The sequence below is a fragment of the Amblyomma mixtum genome, chromosome 10, assembly GCF_055824585.1.
Source record: "Amblyomma mixtum isolate Tamu chromosome 10, ASM5582458v1, whole genome shotgun sequence".
NCBI lineage: Eukaryota > Metazoa > Arthropoda > Arachnida > Ixodida > Ixodidae > Amblyomma > Amblyomma mixtum.
Window position 1 is genome coordinate 12,132,988 of NC_143021.1, and position 19,710 is coordinate 12,152,697.

At 49.3% G+C, this 19,710-nt stretch overlaps 1 protein-coding gene across 2 annotated transcripts in view; it reads left to right on the forward strand.

The window, feature by feature from the left end:
* LOC149325144 (glutamate receptor ionotropic, kainate 2-like) overlaps nucleotides 1–19,710 on the forward strand; it is a 144,439-nt gene that overhangs the window by 109,303 nt on the left and 15,426 nt on the right. For both annotated transcript variants that reach the window (XM_089563136.1, XM_089563137.1), the window contains 3 exons: nucleotides 2,145–2,348; nucleotides 6,495–6,835; nucleotides 17,477–17,675. In XM_089563136.1, coding sequence (XP_089419262.1) covers nucleotides 2,145–2,348; nucleotides 6,495–6,835; nucleotides 17,477–17,675 — 744 coding nt within the window. The remainder of the gene's footprint in view (nucleotides 1–2,144; nucleotides 2,349–6,494; nucleotides 6,836–17,476; nucleotides 17,676–19,710) is intronic.

Below are 19,710 nucleotides of genomic sequence, written 5' to 3' on the forward strand. Positions count from 1 at the left end.
TACCGCCTTACGACTACCACCTAGTTAGGTTCATAGAAGCTCACCACTCAAACCATTAAGAGAGGTTTGAGTTGAGAGCATTCTCCTGCTGCGCAAAGTTAACGTTAAAAGGAGTTTAGGTGTCTAATAAATCTGACTTGTATTGGCATTTCTTATCTGTGAAGGATGGCGGAGAAATGGCAGTGTATCCTGTACCTGATGTCGAGCGTAGGTGTAAGTGTTTTCCTTTCCTGCTGCTGATTGCTTCAGGTACAGCTGTCGTGGTGTCCAATCATTAAGTTCCATTCAGGCTTTTATTCAGAGACTTTTCCACAGGGAAAACGAGGAGAACCAATATAGAGGTCTGAGGGGGATCTTCTGTTTAAAATAAAGTATAAAAGTATAAAGAACGTACGTTCTGGGGCTAGTCGGTCAATCATGGTAAATCAAAGGGGGTAATGAGTACAAAAAGACACGGACAGGGAGGTAACACAACAAGCACAGCTGCGCTTGTTGTGCTTGTTGCGCTTGTCCTGTTACCTTCTTGTCCGTGTCTTTTTGTGCGCTGTACCCCCTTTGATTTACTAAGTATAAAGAACTTGCATAAAAGCGACGTTAGAGGAGCGTTACGATCGCTGAACAGCAGCGTATTAGGTTCGATGACTGCATTATAATTTATTCATTCAAAATCAGAGGAAAGCACAGTAGAACACTGTGTAATCATAAATGCGCCAGAAAAGGTCAGATGCTATCAAATGTGGCTAATGACGGCTGACTTCATACCGCAACACACAGCACATAAATTTGGACGGGGCAGTCGCTTGCCCCGTCCACATTAATCTGTTGTGTGCTGTGCGCCCTACGAACAAATTCGTCTTTAGTGATGAGCCAATTAGCTCCAAAGCTAACTTTGCAAAATGAGGCTGCAGTCGGCGCCCATATCAGCTGGTTTAGACTTGTCTCAAAATGGCAGTATCCGGACGCGGAAGAGAGTGGAAGAATACGGCTTTCCTTCCCTCGCACCGCCAACATTGAAGGTATATAACTGCAGCAGTCCAGTACTGCCAGAACAGCGAACACAAACCTGCAGATAATTTGCCAATGGCGGCGTCCTTCGAAATCCTCTAGGCTCTACTTTAGACCTCCATATGTACGTTAGCTGCTGCTTTAACGAGAAAAATTCTTTTTGTTGCGAAGGCGACACTCCGACAGCCAAAGCGAGACCTCGGGTGGCCGCCGTAGCTACGCTGACCTTGTTTCAATTGGTCGTAATGGTCCTGACCTCAGAGTGGGCGAATTTCAAACGGGGCCAATTGTACTTTGGCTAGGACCAATAAAAGGGTAAAAGGGCTAGTAACCATGCAACCAATTAAAGGGATCGTATAATGATGCTTCAAGTAAGTGGGACTGAGTTTAGTTAATTGCTTAATTACCAATTAGGTGAATTAATCTTTCTACTCAGACCAGAGAACTAAATAAAACCGAGTAGGAAATTGGTCGAGTTGGGGAATCGAAATAGGGTCTCCCGAGTGCGAGACGAGCACTCCAACCACTCCGCCATGCCAGCTCGATGGTTTGGAATGAACAAAGGCGCGTCTAGTGAATACACTGTCTTCGTTAACTTCCATCTTCCTCCCTTCCCGATACGGCTAGGTTCAGGTGTCCACAGAGATATGTGAGACAGATACATTTCCTCTCCTCAAAAACCAAGTTACCGACGAGCAAGGCGTAGAGCCGAACGGGCTATGGCGTTCTGTGGACACCCTGGCAACGTTGCAAGGACACCCTGTCGCGTTACACTCTCAGAGGCGACGCTTAACATCTTAAACACACATCAGTGACACCAGCAGCAACACCGCGCTTAAGGCTTCCGCCTCACCGTACTTTAGGTCAACAAAGCGCCCCCTGATTTTTTCCTTTTTATTCTGAGTGTTCTTTCAAGATATTCGTCACAGTTGCACAGGTGGTCAAGTTATCACTTACAGTAACGACGTAGAGAGGACGGATACACAGAGCTCCACAAAGATGACTTCTGTGCTGGTAAGGTCAGGCAGCCATGTCTGAAGCCCGGTGACGTGGGGATGGGGAATGCCGTACTATTAGGAGTTTCGCAGTGACTCTACATCTCAGCGCCGTTTACAGAGGTTGTGCTTCCGTGTTTCCAGTCGCCGCCGTTCGTCATGCTCAAGGAGGGCGCCGAGAACCTGGAGGGCAACGACCGCTTCGAGGGCTTCTGCGTCGCCATGATCGAGCGGGTGGCGCAGATCCTCGGCTTCCGCTACCGACTGGACATCGTCGCCGACGGCCGCTTCGGTACCGAGCCGGAGCCCGGCCGCTGGAACGGCATGATCGGAGAGCTGCTCGCCGGGGTACGTGGATTACTTACCCGTGTGGGGAAAGACGCACCGTCATCATCCCCATAATAACCGCCGACGCACGCGCATGCAGTTTTAAAGGGATATCGAGGACTGATGAGTTACTGCGAATGAAAAAGCTTTCACTTAAAACCGACCTTTAACAGCTGAAAAGGGAAAAGAAAAGGCAGACCGCTGGCTACTATACTCCGTTTCGTTAAAACCGACCTTTAACAGCTGAAAAGGGAAGAGAAAAGGCAGACCGCTGGCTACTATACTCCGTTTCGTACATAGCAGGCAACGCTGTGAAGGTTGCTGAAGTAGTGCGTCCGCCACGTATCATTCGTTCTTCTCGGAACTCCGGTCATTGTTTGGATGAATACAAAGAGCAGTATAAAACGATGTGGTACCATTGAAAATCACGGTCGAAGCTGTGAGGCGCTCAGTATTCGGGCTCTCTGGCCATAATTTTCACCGAGACTGAACTACTTTTTGGGCGCGGATTTAGTAGGAGAGATTCGCCCTACCAACCGCGTATCACATCGCCACGTGTGCTTTTTGCTTCTCGAAATCTCGAAGAGTCGCAGGACGAAAATGTGGCAAGAGGTAAAACGAAGTCCATGAGGTGCCAGTCAGGGCCCTTTAGGTTTGTCGCCAAGAAATATGCTTGTGTGCACTTTGGTTTTTATGGCGAAATATGTTTTTCTTGCGGACTTAGCCTGCGTGAACAGGCGCGATAACTTTGGCAGCGTTGACTGCTATGTATGAAACGGAGTATAAGCCTGCGTAACACGAGATTCAGCGACAGGTTTCTGCGGCGCTGCATGTGACGTTATCCGCGCCAAGGAGTGGCGCCGTCTGTACGCAGCGGCGTAAACTTAGGGCGCCATAAGTCTTTAAAGGCCCATCCCCAGAGGGTGAAAAACTTGCGACTAATGCCAGAACTTCGCCCGGCGTCAGCTACTTCTCCATGTGGTGATGGACATTAGCCAATCGGCGCGCAGACCGATGCGCAGACCACCTCGTTCTGCCCCGCCCTGGCCATCGCTGCGGCTGACCATTGCCCCGATTCTGCCACGATTCCGCAACTACTGCTAAAACAAAAGCGCTGCATTTTGGTATAGATCTTCACGTTTCTTATAAAGCATCAATAAATCTGGGATTGCAGCTGGCACATCTCCTTGCAGCGCCAGGGGTCTAGCTTGAAAAAGCTGCCGACGCCGAGCGTAGCGCGGCGGCTTCCCAAGTCAAATGATATGAGTTTTTGCCCTCTTAAATGATTCAGAAGCTGGCTCGTCGCAACGTAAATAACGTAAAGAATACTTACAGTCAGTCTTCTCACGTGCTTCAGCTGTGATGCGCAATCAATTAAGCGAGTAAATAAGCTCCGGCGATCTATGTTGCCTCGCCTGTTAGTGGCGTTTCGTCTCTTGCACCATACGTTTGCTACCGCCGGAGTCTGTATGAGCAACTTTGATAACCACTTCATGTGTGTGGCTCATGTGAAGTGATGCCTTGTACGGCTGACGCGAAGGCAAAGTTTGCGGCGCTCATAGAAATAGGCTCCTGCAGCAACGTCCAAAATGCGTAGCCTTCGGTGAAGCCTCTACTTCGGTCCGGCTTGCGTGAAAGTTTACGTCGCATATATATCCGGAATTCGAAATTCTCTGCTGTACATTCATAGATCGCTGGGAGTCCTCATACAAGTACTGACACAGTGATACAGCGGCTAAAGGAGTATCGACGCTTAATTTTTGGATGCGTGTGTTCTTCTCTGTAATGGTGGGTAAGGCATTAGTATACATCAATTACACGTAGTATTCGCCTACGATCGGTAAATAATTTGTAATCATATTTCTCTCTTAAGCTGTTTCGGTTTCGATTTCGACAATCGTGTGAAGACTGTGACGACAAAGTTTCGTATAAGTCACGCGCGGCATGAAAAACAGCCATATAATCGAGGCTTCACCGTTTTAATTCTCTACAATGCGAAAGCCAGCCTGCCACAAGAGCCGGCGCAACAACGACTGAAGAAGCATGCATTATATTGCCGCGAATCTCTGTAGTGTTTGTTCATTCTTCAAAGGTGCCGGCAAGCAGCTTTATCGCTTTGTTTGTCATGCAAGACTCGACCAGATTTATCTCGATTGATCGCATCCAGGTGGAGGCGATTCTACGTTGTTCCAGAATGCTGTGGTAACTTTGCGCGCTTTATTTCGAAAGTTCGCTATCAGCTTTAAATTTAGCGCGCCCCAGACCAGGATTCTGCTCGACCACCGCCGAGCTCGCCTGTTGCTACGCCGCCGCCGAGCCATTCCGTTTCTTGGCGGGTTCAAGTCAGCCCAAATAAAAAGTTTCGTTTAGAAGCCATTCTCGCAGTTTTCCTGTTCGCCGGACTGCAGTCACACCTACGTGACAATATTAGATTTTTTCATGCCTCACGTGACCAAAACATCATGACAGAAAAATTCATTCAGGAATTGTCTTTCTGTCTTAGGCAAATACCACGTGGTGATCCAGCGCAGTCAAGTCTTACAAATCACTGCAAAAAAAAACACACCACCAGGATTATGTGCCTGTGCTCTCTTGGGCAGGTGGCTGTTACAAATAAAGCCACCGGTAGGTCTTTGTGAGACCCACGCGCGACCAATCAGTCATTTAACTGCCACCTGCCACGCTGGACATTTCGCACATAATACGGTGGGCAGGTTGTGATGACGAGCCGCCTGGCCACCTTGTCAGCGGCAGCTCAGTTAGTCGTGAGAGGCTGCTCGGGAGGAGCACACTGCATCGCAACCAAACACAAGCAACCCAAGTCCCATCCATTACAGCATCTACCATAAACGGGCAGTGGCGCATCGCTTCACCGCTGCACCACTGCGTCAGGAATGGTAGGAAGACCCTGGTATATATGAATGTATAGAATGATCTGTGCCGCATATATGGACATTAACCTATTTTCGCTATCCGAACAACTGCCATTCGCGAATACTGGATCTGAACACTGAAACGGAAGTAAAGTTTAAGGGAGGCGTAGCGCGAAAAAAGACAGGGACGAGAGACACAAGACACGGCCTCCTTTAAACATGTTTTACCAACTGGCCCAGAACACCACTATGCTGAAGTAAAGAGCGAACTCCTCGGGCACTCAATTCGCATTTGGCCGAACTCGGGAGGTAATGCAGTGACTGAGTTGTGCATGGGCACCACCAATATGTGTGTAAGTAGATTGCCAGTGCGGGCGACACATACATGACCGCGGGGGTGGCTACGGCTCTTTAGCATGTGGTATTTTCGTTGTGGGTGAGGCGAAGGGAAGCGGCTGAAGGCAGCATGACGTCGGATTTTTAGTCTCGCCTGTGCATTTGCGCTGCATGGCTCTCTCGTCCTTTGAATTGTAATGTTCCTGCTGAGGGAAGCTCTTCGGGCGCCTCCACCGTTCCTTTGAACACATTCCATAGAGCCCCAACTAACAGCCGTTCAGCAGCACAGGGAAGATTTCTGGTCCTTACATCTCGCAATGCCTATGGCCAGCACCACTTCAAGTATCAAGGGGCAAAAATTTGGAATATAATTCCTTGTGCAGTCTTAGTAACGTCTAATCCTTATATTTCACTGAAGACCTTTTTTCTGTCACAAATAATTACCTGATTTACAATGTAAATCGCTTAGTGTTTGTCTCTTATTATTCTCTGTATTGTCGATGTTGGGTTTGCTATCATATTTATCATCGAATAATCACTTCTAAAGGAACTGCGTTTATTTTGTATAAAGAATGCTGCTTTTGCTCTCATATATCTTTGTTTTTTGCACAGTCCTCTATTTTTTGTCATTGGCCCTTATGTATTTCTGTAATTTGAACCAGCTTTCTTGTACGCTTTGCATTTTTCCACCATTAATATGTGTATTATTTTGGCATGCAGTAGAAAGCATTTGCCCTCAATAATCTCTTTGCTTTTATTGCATGGATCCATAACTAGCCTTTGGCTAAGGATCCAGACAGTGATGTTATGTACTGTGCTAAAGAAATGATAATAATAAATAACTGAATTGAATTGAAGCAGACAAGGAATGAGCTGCCCACATTGTGCGTGCGAAAGCTCGGGGCAGCTTCTTCGGCCGGAGAGTTGACCGCTGTTCGGTGTGGCCTCCCCCCCGCAGAAGGCGGACATGGCGCTGGCTCCGCTCACCATGACCTCCCGGAGGAGCACTGTGCTGGACTTCACCGCTCCCTTCATGACGCTGGGCATCGGGCTGCTGCACGCCCGCCAGGACGAGGCCGTCACGCACACCTTCCTCAGCCCGTTCAGCGCGGCGCTGTGGTGCGCCGTGGTCGCCACCGTGTTGGCCGCCATGCTCCTGCTCAGCCTGGTGGGGCGGATGTCTCCGCTCGAGTGGCGGCGCGTCAGCGACTCGCGCCTCGACACCGACTACACGCTGGGCAACTGCTTCTGGCTTCTCTTCAGCGGCCTCACCCTGCAGCGAGTGACGCTCATGCCCAGGTATTAAGGCGAAAGCCTTTAATGGCTCATACTCGTGGTGTCCGTCCGTGCGCTGCAATCGTGCCAACTGTGGCCTCTCCTCCGCGCAGCGGCCCGACCTCCTCCCCTTCTTAGCAACCGGCGCGCCGGTGGGGGTGCAGCTGTGCATAGCAACCGTGACGTCACACAGTTGCGGTAGCTGGACAAAACAGCTGAGGGAAGATGCCAGGCACGCGGAAGCAGTAGCTGAAGGGGGAGATGCACCGGAGATAATGGATAGTAAGCTAATGAGCATGTGGAAGGAGAAGGAAAGGCACGAGAAGAGACTCAAGTCTCAAAAATGGAACAGAAATATAAGGCGTTCGTTATCCAGACACACCAAGGAAATGGAAACGTATGCTATTAAACTAAACGAGCAAAATTGGTACGCCAGGTGCGACGAAATGGAAAGGGGCATGAGCCTAGCAAAGACGTGGAATATATTGCGGCATCTCCTCGACCCGGGAAAATCTAAACAGGCAGCGAGCGCTAACCAAGTGAAAGCGAGACACGCTTTCCAGGGGACGGACAAACAGCTGATGGACAGGCTCAGGGACATTTACATAGGAGACGCGACAGAAGTACGACAGGCAGAATATGGAGGAGCGGAAAATGAAGGTCTAGACGCGGACATTACGGTAGCGGAGATCAGAGCAGCTATCGCTGAGCTAAAAAATCGCTCGGCCCCTGGCCCGGATAAAATATCCAATGTCATGCTCAGGAATCTAGACAACGACTCGATAGATGCAATTGCGCGGTACATGAACAAAGTATGGACGGAAGGTAAATTCCCAGAGGAATGGAAGCAGGCAGAGGTTGTTCTCATCCCCAAGCCGGGAAAAGAACCAAAATTGGAAAACCTAAGACCGATCTCGCTAACGTCTTGCGTGGGGAAACTCATGGAGCACGTAGTGCAAACGAGGTTAACGAGATACATGGAAGATGGAAACCTATGGCCGCACGAGATGGCGGGCTTTAGACCTAAGCTCAGCAGGCAGGATGTAATGCTCAGACTCAAACATGACATTGTAGACAAGAAAGGATTAGATGCCAAGGTGATCCTAGGTCTTGACCTCACGAAGGCCTTCGACAACGTCCGACACGAGGCGGTGCTCAGAGGTCTGGAGGAGGTAAACGTGGGCAAGAGAACATACGAGTACATCAAGGACTTTCTCCAAGGGAGGAAGGCGGTGATTAAATTCCACGACGCAGAGTCCCCCGCCATAAGGCTGGGCAGCAAAGGTACCTCGCAAGGCGCCGTACTGTCCCCCTTCTTATTCAACATAGCGATGAGAGGTCTCCCGGCCATGCTGAACAAGATCCCTGATCTAAAATTCAGCATGTACGCGGACGACATAAACATGTGGATGAATAACGGAAGCGACGCGGAAATTGAGTGGAGTCTTCAAAGGGCAGCAGACGTAGTGGTGAAGTACGCGGCCGAAAGAGGCCTGGCGTGCTCACCGCAGAAGTCCGAGCTCTTCGTGTACAATAGCGACAGCAGGAACAAGAGAGACGTAGAAATTAAAGTGGTGGTGGGAGGCCTGGAGGTGCCCAGGGTCGAGGAAATGAGGATTCTAGGCATGTTTATCAACAAGAAAGGCAACAACACCAATACCATAAAGAAATTAGCCACATATGCAGACCAAGTGGTAGGCATATTCAGGAGGGTAGCGGTAAAAGGGCGAGGACTAAAAGAAAGGAATCTCCTGAGAATGTCGCAGGCGTACGTAATAAGTCGGATCTGCTACGCGACGCCGTACCTAAACATGAACAAGGCAGAAATAGAGAAGGTAGACAGAATATTGAGGAAATGCGCCAAGCGAGCTCTGGGACTTCCGATATCTACGTCGACGGAGCGGCTTGAAAAAAAAAGGGGTACACAACAGATGGGTTGATCTGGCAGAGGGGGTGAGAATATCCCAATTAGAACGGCTCGGCCAGTCTGAAACGGGCAGGACAATACTCAAATGGGTAGGAATCCGGCCAGAAAGTAGCACGCACAAGATGGTAAACATCCCGGCAGGAATCAGGGCCAAGATATGCGTCTCACCTATGCCGCGGAACATGCACCCCGTGTATAACAAGGAAAGGCGAGAACATAGGGCTAAGACCTACGAGAGGAAGATGAAGGAGCGACCGGCAGACCAGGTGGCGTACGTAGACGCGGCGTGCGGACAGCACGGGGCGGCTGTATCCGCTGTGGTCGACGGGGCAGGAGTACCAACGGTAGCGGCTTCGAGCCGCACGAGAGATGCCAATGCGGCGGAAGAGTTGGCGATAGCGCTCGCTTGCGTCGGTACCAAGGCCATGACGATGTTAAGTGACAGCAAAACTGCAGTAAGAAACTTCGGGAAAGGAAGAATCTCGGAAGAGGCCAAACACGTCCTCGAGGCGAGGCCGATAGAACGTAACATAGAGATAATACGGATCCCAGCGCATGAGTCTATTGCAGGAAATGAGGCTGCACACGAGCTTGCCCGAGCTCTCTATCACCGGGCGGCCGCAGAGCAGCCCTCCCGCATAGACATGAAAGATAGCCTAATTTCATACCACGAGATCACGGAACATTATAAGCTGAGCAGGAGGGTCTATCCGCCGCCCGACCGTTCCCTCGCAAAAGAGGAGGCAATTGCGTGGAGAAGATTGCAAGGGGGGAATCATATAAGCCCCTTCTGGGTATACATAACAATCTCCAAAGAGCAGAAAGACCAATATTGTATAACGTGCGGGGAGAGGGGCACTCTCGACCATGTCATATGGGAATGTGCTGGAAGCCCGGGCGCCGAGCAAAAGATAGAAGATAGAGAAGCCTGGGAGACATTGCTGCGGAGCGAGGACCCCGCTAAGCAGCAACAAGCCATCCACCTGGCGGCTGAGGCCGTGAAGAGACAATGTGTCTTCACCAGACCTTAGTTTGCGAGGCTCCTAAGTAGGGCTCCCTTAGGCCTGCGTGCCGGGGGGTCCAAAAAGGAGTCTCATTTCGGTGGAAATAAACGTTTTGATGATGATGATGAACGAGCGCGCGCGCGTCGGCGGTGGCAGCTGCGCCGCCGCTCCTTCGCCAGACGTCTCGTTGCAGTCGAGTGAGACGCATGGCTATGAAGCGCCCCAGTGGTTCCGCGCCAAGAGGTTCGGGGAAGCGGCAGTGGGTTGAACACAATGCTTTCGCCAAGCACACTTCAGAATTTGCAAAGTGTCTTCGGTAATTTTTTCTCTTCACAACCTCTGCATTGAGCAGTGAACTCGGAAACAGCGTTCTCTTGCTCGCCTACACTTCCTCTGGTCATAGAGGGCGTTATTCGCTCAACATTGCGTTTACTTTGGCTCACTTTTAAGTGGAATTCTTGTATCTACGCACTTCTGTACCTGCTTCAACCCGATGCTAGCAGGGATACGATCCCTGGTGTTCCTTGTTGCCCCGCCCTGCCGCAGTGAGGTTGCATTCGGACTCCACCATTGTATTTGTTTGCTCATTGCGTAAATTTTTCTTTCGAATGTAGTACGCTACTAACGTCGTATTCGAGCGCGTGCGAGTGACAAAGGTGCCTGGCTTCGCCTTGAGTGTATAGCGCCCGGCGACGCTATAAAGCGCCGGCGCTGAGATCGCCGTTACAGCGCGCGCTAGAAGAAAATAAAATGGACAGCACGTGCTCGGGGCGCACGCCCGGCACGGGCAGTTCGGAACTAGAAGCCTGCCACGCTGGTCGTCTCTCTCTGGTGCTCCGCTGCGACCCCGCAAAATCTTCAACAAGTGCGATCCTCACGCAGACATTGAATAGGTTGGGGCAACCGAAAAGGAAATAAAAATAATAGGCCCCTGCCTGCACCGTTTACACACAACAGGCTTAACCCAATTGAAAAATAAAAGAGGAGGCCCGTACGCAGACAGTCGGCGCAGCCTATTGCAACTTGTTGCGGCTGTTGGTACGAGAGGAGGCATGGGGCATGGTACTTCTCAAGCCAGCACTTCTGCTGGCTTTTCCACCATGCTCCGAGCATCTTATACTGGTGCTGAATAAAGGATTTATTGCTTGATTGCTTGATTGCTTGAGTGAGTGAGTGAGTGAGTGAGTGAGTGAGTGAGTGAGTGAGTGAGTGAGTGAGTGAGTGAGTGAGTGAGTGAGTGAGTGAGTGAGTGAGTGAGTGAGTGAGTGAGTGAGTGAGTGAGTGAGTGAGTGAGTGAGTGAGCTCTTTTCCGAGAGGCATGTAGCGGAAGAACTTTAGCAGCTACGTGACATCGGGTTACAGCGCACCAGAGCGCGCAGGGCGCGCAAACACGTCCGACTGCGTTCACGAAGGGAGCAACGGGTTCCGCCTTCTCACATGTCGCCTGATGTTATCGGCGCGCAGCGTCTTGGCTCGCTAACAGGTTCTCTGCGAACGGTGGAAATGGCGGCGCGAAATTGGGCTCGCTCTCCCGAGGAGTTCGTACACCATAGTATACCCTGCGAGCCGAAAGTTAATCTTGTGGTGTGCAAACGCCTGGCGGTGTTATCATAATGTTAGTGTAAGTACATTGAGCCCGATACGTCTAATGGTGAAGTAATACGTGTGGTTGACTCTGGTTTACCCCTAACGCAAGGCAGCGGGTCGTCCGCGATTGTCATCAGGGACTTCAACAAAAAATGCCAAGAAAGTACAGCAATTCCTATTCCGCATGAAGGAAGAGCTCCAACTAAACCTAACGTCGTCACCAGATATGCCTACCATTCAATGGAGCACATGCATAAATTTGGTTTTTGAGCAGGTCAAGATCTGCTCTCATCGTGTCAAGGATATGTGCACAATTGGTAACTACTACACAGACCACAAGACTGTATTCATTAACATTGCGACTGAAGATAGTGAGAGCAATAAAAATTAATAATTTGTCAAAGAAAACATACACTCGCCAAAGATGCAAAGAAAATAAAAGGAATTGACGTTTCGGTGCCCGTACGGGTGCCTTGATCACAAAGAAGCGAACGACGGGCAGGGGAGCTATATATGGGCGGTTTTTCGAAGGGTGCGCAGGTATATCTCTGGGAGATTGCCACGGGTCCTGTTAGTCGTGTTCGGCGTGATTGAATGTACAATGATTCTATGAGAAGGGGTTTGGGTAATGATTTTTCCTTTGAAATTACACGTGCTGCGTCCCAGTCGATGGTATGGCCAGTTTCCTGATGATGTTGCGCTAAAAGCGTTTGAGTTAGATTTTCCTTTGGCGACGTCATTTTGGTGCTGTCTGAGCCTTGTCTTGAATTTTCCTGTTTCTCCGATATAGGAAGCGTCACAATCACGACAGGGGATCTTGTAGACCACACCCGGATAGATATCGACGTCAAGAGGGTCCTTGACTAGCAAAAGTCGTTGCCGAAGTTTGCACGAAGGAACGTGGGCCACATGAACGTCATAATCTGAAAAGATGCGAGCAAGGTTCTCACTCATGCCGTGGGCATACGGAATCCGCACCCGCTTCTTTGCGCATGCCACAGTTCGGATATTCGGAGCAGAGGCGCGTCGCTCCTGAGACCGTAGTATTTGGGCTGGATAACCGTTCCGTATCAGGTCTTGCGTGACCTGTTTCACTTCTGCTGCTCTGCGCTTAGGACTTGAGCATATCCTAAATGCGCGGTTAACAGAGACGCAGCGACTGATGGTTTGGTTTGGTTTATGGGGTTTAACGTCCCAAAGCGACTGAGGCTATGAGAGACGGCGTAGTGGAGGGCTCCGGAAATTTCGACCACCTGGGGTTCTTTAACGTGCACTGACATCGCACAGTACACGGGCCTCGAATTTCTCCTCCAAAGAAATTCAACCGCCGCGGCCGGGATCGAACCCGCGTCTTTCGGGCCAGCAGCCGAGCACCATAGCCACTGAGCCACCGCGGCGGCTCTGCAGCGACTGAGCGCTTGTGCCCGATGGGATGAGATGAAAGTTTAGGTACCTTCCGGTGTGAGTGGGCTTACGAAAGACGGTGGTTTGCAGAGAATGAGGCGAGCGTTCCACGAGGACGTCGAGAAAAGCGATGTGGCCATCCACCTCCTCCTCAAGGGTGAACTGCATGCTTTGCTGGAACGTGTTGAGGTGTGCTAGAAAGGTGTGTATGTCTGGCCGGTTGATGACACAGAAGCAGTCATCGACATAGCGCAGAAAAAACTGCGGTGGGAGGTCGAATGAGGAATGTGCTGCGGATTCTATTGATTCTAAGGCAAGGTTAGCACATACTACAGAAACTGAGGCACCCATGGCTGTTCCGAAAGTCTGTTTGTAGAAGTTCTTGTTGAAGGTGAAGTAAGTATTGGAGAGTCAGAATTTTTGGAGTCGGCATAGGTCGTCGGCTTCAATCGGGGTTCGTTCAGGCAAAGTCGCATCTTTGTTCAGGGCTTTCTTGCAACATTCCACCGCAAAATCCACAGGCAGAGATGTGAACAGAGACTTCACATCGAAAGAAGCCATTACTTGGGTGTTGTCAATGGGCACATTCTTCAGCTTCTCGACGGAGTCGCTTGCATCCCGGACGTGCGTAGCGGTTTTCCCCGCTAAAGGGGCCAGCACCCGGTGAAGGTAGCCAGTAATACTTGCTGGGGGGCTAGTTGGTGCATGTTTCCAGACAAGAGATGTAGCGCCGAAACAGACAACACACAGCAAGATAGATGGGACAGGCGCAACTTCCAACTGATTTATTCACCGCGAATGCGAATGAATATAAGACAAACAATCAAGAAGGATAGCAAGAACCACACATGCGCGGGAGGGTTGTTGGTTGTACAAAATTTGAAGAGATAGGCGGGTCACACCGGTGTATCAACCCCGTGCATCTAAAAAAGCAGTTTCATTCTTATATATTGCAATTGAGGGGGTACTAACACAGTCGCTACAGTTGCTTTTGGTTTGGTTTGGTTTTTGTTTTGTGGGGTTTAACGTCCCAAAGCGACTAAGGCTATGAGAGACGCCGTAGTGAAGGGCTCCGGAAATTTCGACCACCTGGGGTTCTTTCTTTAACGCGCACTGACATCGCACAGCACACGGGCCTCTAGAATTTCTCCTCCAAAGAAATTGTAGCCGCCGCGGCCGGGATCAAACCCGCGTCTTTTGGGCCAGCAGCCGAGCACCATAGCCACTGAGTCACCGCGGCGGCAGTTGCTTTTGATATAGAAAGCCTGTAACAGTTCACGGGCTGTCTGGTCCCTACTTCTGCTTATTACCTTCGTTTCTTTCAGATTTGCTGTACACTTAATCTTTCTTTCTTCACTGCAGGCTTTACAGTGATGGGGCAGATGTGAGCCTGAGCCATTTTTCAAATCCCGATTGTGTTCTGCTAATCGGTCATCGGCAAAGAAAACTGAATGTAAGACGAGACATGCAGCACCGTTTGTTAAATGTGCCTTGGGAGTCGTCTACCAGATTCCTCTCACGTGCGGAAAGAAGTACATCGGCCAAACTGGCCGCTGTATTAACGACCGATTAGCAGAACACAATCGGGATTTGAAAAATGGCACAGGCTCACATCTGCCCCATCACTGTAAAGCCTGCAGTGGAAAAAGAAAGATTAAGTGTACATCAAATCTGAAAAAAACGAAGGTAATAAGCAGAAGTAGGAACCAGACAGCCCGTGAACTGTTAGAGGCTTTCTATGTGAAAAGCAACTATAGCTACTGTGTTCCCCTCAATTGAAATATATAAGAATGAAACTACTTTTTTAGATGCACGGGGTTGATACACCTGTGTGAGCCGCCTATCTCTTCAAATTTTGTACAACCCTCCCGCGCATGTGTGGTTCTTGCTATCCTTCTTGATTGTTTGTCTTATATTCATTCGCATTCGCGGTGAATAAATCAGTTGGAAGTAGCGCCTGTCCCGTCTATCTTGCTGTGTGTTGTCTGTTTCGGCGCTACATCTCTTGTCTGGAAAGGTAGCCAGAGAGCTTGTTCAACGGGGACCGTGTAAAGTCCACAATTGGACTGAGCGGTGTACCCTCCTTGCGCACGTTTGGCACGCCGTAGATGGCAGGAGTGGCGCCGTTTTGACACAGAAGCTTGTTGTAGATGTATTGACCATCGGACGGGGGGACGTGTTCGAAAACCTCAGCGAGAAGCTGCTGAAGTTCAGCTTCTGTATATGGCAGAATCAATAATGCAGAGGAATGGGAGACCATACTCAGAAGTGCCGACCTTAGCATACAACGATACGCTACCCGCCTGGCAGCAGAAGCTGCGCGACTATATCGTTGCTAGTCTTCCAGCTGCGACGCTGCCCCTCCCCGGACGCCTGCGTGCGGACCCGGAGGGGCACGGGTCTTCTTCTGGCGGAAATAAAGTTTCTTCACTCACTCTGTTTTTCTGGTCGGGTCCCGGTTTATCTTTGCATAGGTATTTTTGTCCTGCAAAAATGTCGACATCTTTTTTATATATTCAGTCCGATCTAACACCACAGTGGCGTTCCCGTTGTCGGCCGGAAGGATCACTACTGCCTCATTCTTTTGTAATCATTTTAGGGCTTCCTGTTCAGGGTGTGGGAGTGCGCTGTCTTTTTCTTTTCGTAACTTCGAAAGTGCTCCGATGGCACGAGATCGCGCTAGGTCGCGTAGGCTGGCGTCAATCTTTCGTACTGCTAGCTCAATGGCACAGGTCATGCTTTTCGCATCGGGGACGGGGCCAGCGTTGAAGTTGAGCCCTTTGTTAAGAAGCGAGAGTTCAGCTTGGTTTAGCTTGTACGAAGACAGGTTGTGTACGCATGATGTTGCTGTCTCTTCTGTCTGCCCGCCTAGCAGCAAACGGAACTTCGTTTCTTGACTCTGCTGTCTTTGTTCCTGAGTGTTCGCAGCCACACTGTTCGCGTAGAGCAGGACATCAAAGGCGTCCATAGCAAGGGTGCGTTCTAGTGACTGTTGAGCGAAGACGATGTCGTTCTCCAGACGCTTAATCGTTGATTTGGTCTCCAGAATTCTCGCCTTTAGTAGAAGTTTTTCGGCTCGAGGGATAACATTTTTCCCAAACGGAGTACATACCAGAATCGGTAGACGTATGGACTTCGGGACCAAAGGCAAACCAACAGCTAAAAAAAGTCAAATCGAGCACGTTTAACTCGGTTTAACATTAGTTGAAACCCTGCTAAATTCTTTCATCTCATATGATGGAAACCTGTAAATTTACGAGGAGAAGGCTTGGATTGTAAATTCTTGAAAGAGGGTGGCTTGAAGAATGACAGTAATAAATTTAAGCAGCCATGTCCAACCAAAGTACCAAACCTACCTTCTCTACGATGTGTCTTTGCAGCAGTTAACTTCACATCTTACATGCTCTTGCACAGGCACATAACTTATAATTAGCCTTAATTGTGATGTCCTGCTTATGCCGATGAGGCATATATTCGTTAGTTTGTGTGTGTGTGTCCTAGTGCATATTTTTATGCTACGCAACGATGTTAGTATATTATAGTGATTTATCACTTGTATAGTTATCTATTGAGTTTCCGTTTAACGTCGTTTCGAGCCTGTTAATAGCGCTTTGTTATGTATAAATAAAATGCATAACTTTTGTCCGACGTCAGTTTACATTTTGTAGCTTTCAAGTTAATTTTTGTTATATTTATTTATTTATAGCATACCCGATCACGGAATCATTTTAGAAGGGAGTTTGGTTGAAACAACGGAGTGTTCACAGGCAAGGAAAACGAATACGCGGCAAGCGTGTTGTTACGGTACGCAGTCACAAGACGACGAGGGCGTTCTATTGTCGCGATGCTGTCGACGACGTCGCAGCTAGTGCTGGAATGACCTGGTTTCTGTGTACTCCCCGACTGCGAATTGTCACACGTGCGGATCAGTTAATTTCCTTAATAATGTTCATGGAAAGAAAAGAAAAACTAAAACTAGAAAAATCTAGAACAAACCGGTCAGGTGTCCCAGCCAGCAATAAAGTAGTACTGCTTTGGACGACAGAAACGTAATCGCATATTCGTTAACGCTTACAAGAAAAGTAGCAGTGTGGAAGGCTTTTGAGAACTGCATATTGTTGCGAAAGCAACACTACGCAAGTCGCCGAGCCATTTCGCGGAGCCGAGGAAAGACCATACTGCGCATGCGCGAGGAGCAGGGACGTCACACGGCGCACAGCTGGCGCGCCGCGCCGTCGCTGCGCGGGTGACTCACTAGGTGCCGCCGCCGCGCTCGCCAATTGCGCATGCGCAGTAGCGGCGCACAGCTAGCGTGCCGGGGCCGCTGCCGCACGCTCTCTATCGCCTCTCTCTCTCTCTCTCTCCTCGTTGCTTTCGCAATCCTCCAGGTTTAACCAGAGCGAAACCACTGCCAATTTTTTATTAGAGCGACGTCATTGGCATGCACGTTTGTATCATTTAACATGCCACTGCAGGCCTGTTGAGACACCGTGCACCTATCTTCAGCAATCATAATCCTGTTTCTTCTCGTTTTGCCCTCCCGCAGTGAACAATAGCAGGCTGTAAATTGACCTCTCAGACAGACCTCTCGGTCTTTCCTTAAATAAATCTTTCTCTCTTGCTGAGAAACAACGCAGAGAGGTCGTCAACGCAATGAGTGGTATGAATGTGTTGCACTGTCATCCCGTTCGGCCGAGTCACCAGGCATTCCTTCCAAACCTCGCTGATATCCGGTGCTCGCAGGGCGCCCTCCACCGTGGTGGCGCTGGTGTCGTGGTGGCTTTTCTCGCTGGTGGTGATGGTGGCGTACGCGTCGGTGCTGGGTGAGTTCATCATTCGCTACCGGGACCGGCCCACGCTGGACAGCCTGGACGACCTGTTGCGACAAAAGGAGATCCAGTACGGCACGCTGAGACACGGCTCCACGCACGACTTCTTTCAGGTGCGTTCCACTGCACGCTGGCTGGACTCCTGGTTGGAGTTGCAGCCAAGCACCGGGGTGGCGTCAATACGTTTAACCGACAGAATCGCTCTCGTTGCTTCGAACCGAAAGTTTAACAAAGTGTCTTGTTATGTTAGCGGGTTAGGCAATTATCAAAACAAGCGCTTGAAGACAAGGACAGAAAGTTGAGACACACAGACACACACACATTGCGCTGATTGTGTGTGTTTGTGTGTCTCACCTTTCTGTCCGTGTCTTCAAGCGCTGCTTTGATAAGTGAACCTAGTGTCACTCGCAGTCGAAAGTAAATGGAAGGGGCCGGCTTTGTGAAAAAAATTTAATTTCTTTAAATATAAAGCATAATGGTCCATGCTTGTTGGTGCACAGTGAAATTCGCAAAACCACAATTAGGCTGCACATATGTATTCAAGGATGCATGAGTTGGGGGGCCAATGATTAAATTTTTTCGTGAATATTGCCTTCCATTTACTTTTGACGGCACCTGTACGTTATAAAGTAGTTGGAAAGGCTCTCTTCATTTTTGGACGTAATAAGAGAAGAGACCACATAAAAAATAAAGAAAACAAGTAAAGAGGATGCTTGCTTACACATGGAGATGTCATGGCACACTGAAGCCGACGGGATCATATAAGCAATGCATAAAATCATCAGCTTTTTAACCCGCCGCAGTGACTCAGTGGTTACGGCGCTCGGCTGGTGGCCGGAAAGACGCGGGTTCGATAACGGCCGCGGTGGCCGAATTTCGATGGAGGAGAAATTCTAGAGGCCCGTCTACTGTGCGATGTCAGTGAACGTTAAAGAAACCCAGGTGGTTGAAATTTACGGAGCCCTTCCCTATGGCGTCCCTCCCAGCCTGTGTCGCTTTGGGAGGTTAAAGCCCCAACAAAACGAAAACCAAGCATCAGCTTATCCCATCAGACGCCTATGATCGTTCTACCTACGTACGATTCCACTAACTCTCTGTACACAGTGATCCTGCATTACCCGTATCACGCTTGCACTATTTCGTGAAAACATTTCCTTCCTCGTGGATTGGAGCGGAAACTACGCCTTCCACTACGCCGGGGTTGAGCACCGCGAAAACCATCGACGGACGTTAGTCAAGAAAACCTGGTCTTCTAACTACCTTTACCGCGGCGGTGCAATGTTGATAGTTCGCAGTTATACGAGAAATATGCGTTCATCAACGAGTATTGCGATTATTGTGGTATAAAAAGAAAATCATTTCTTGCGACTGGTTTGTGGTTAGCACACTTGCTTTGCATGCATTACATGCTGATCGGCTGTCTGCCGAAGAATTTTATGTATTACTTTCTTGCGTATGTACTTCGTTATTGTTTAATGTTAATTTATTGAATTTACGGAAAATTTATTGTTTATCGAAATATGGCTGATCTTTCCTGATTGTTTACCTGCAATTTGATCTTAGCCTTTCTGTTGTGCGCATTGTTTTGTATTGTGTGCTGTAGCTGGGTTTTGTTGCGCGTTATCTCGACAGTTGTAATGGAGCATATTCCCTTGTGCAAAAAGGAGTGACGTACGCCGCTGGCAGGCACTAACCACTTCGAGCATGTCCGTAAAAATAAAAAAGTTTCAACCAGGACTATGTTCGCTGTCTATGGCAAGAGGGCGTTTAGGCTCTGCAGCTCTGGCTGCTCTGCTGAGAACAAGTGTCGGTTGAGTATAGCAAGGTGCTCAAGGACAACGTCCCACGGAGTCCCCAGTTCCTTTCTTCCTGCCCCATTCGGTAGCCAGGGGCCCTTCTTTCCTTAATTAAATAAATCATTTCAAGACATCCTCTACTTGACGTTCCGGTACGTAGTTGGCATTTTCTGCTGATTATGTAATTCAGACAGTGACAAGTAAAACAGATAGTACAGTAAAAATTGGTAAATTGGTTTTTGAGGAAAGGAAATGGCACAGTATCTGTCTCACATATATCGACGGACACTCGAACTGCACAGTAAGGGAAAGGAGGAAGGTAAGTGAAAGAAGAAAGGGAGGAAGAGGTGCC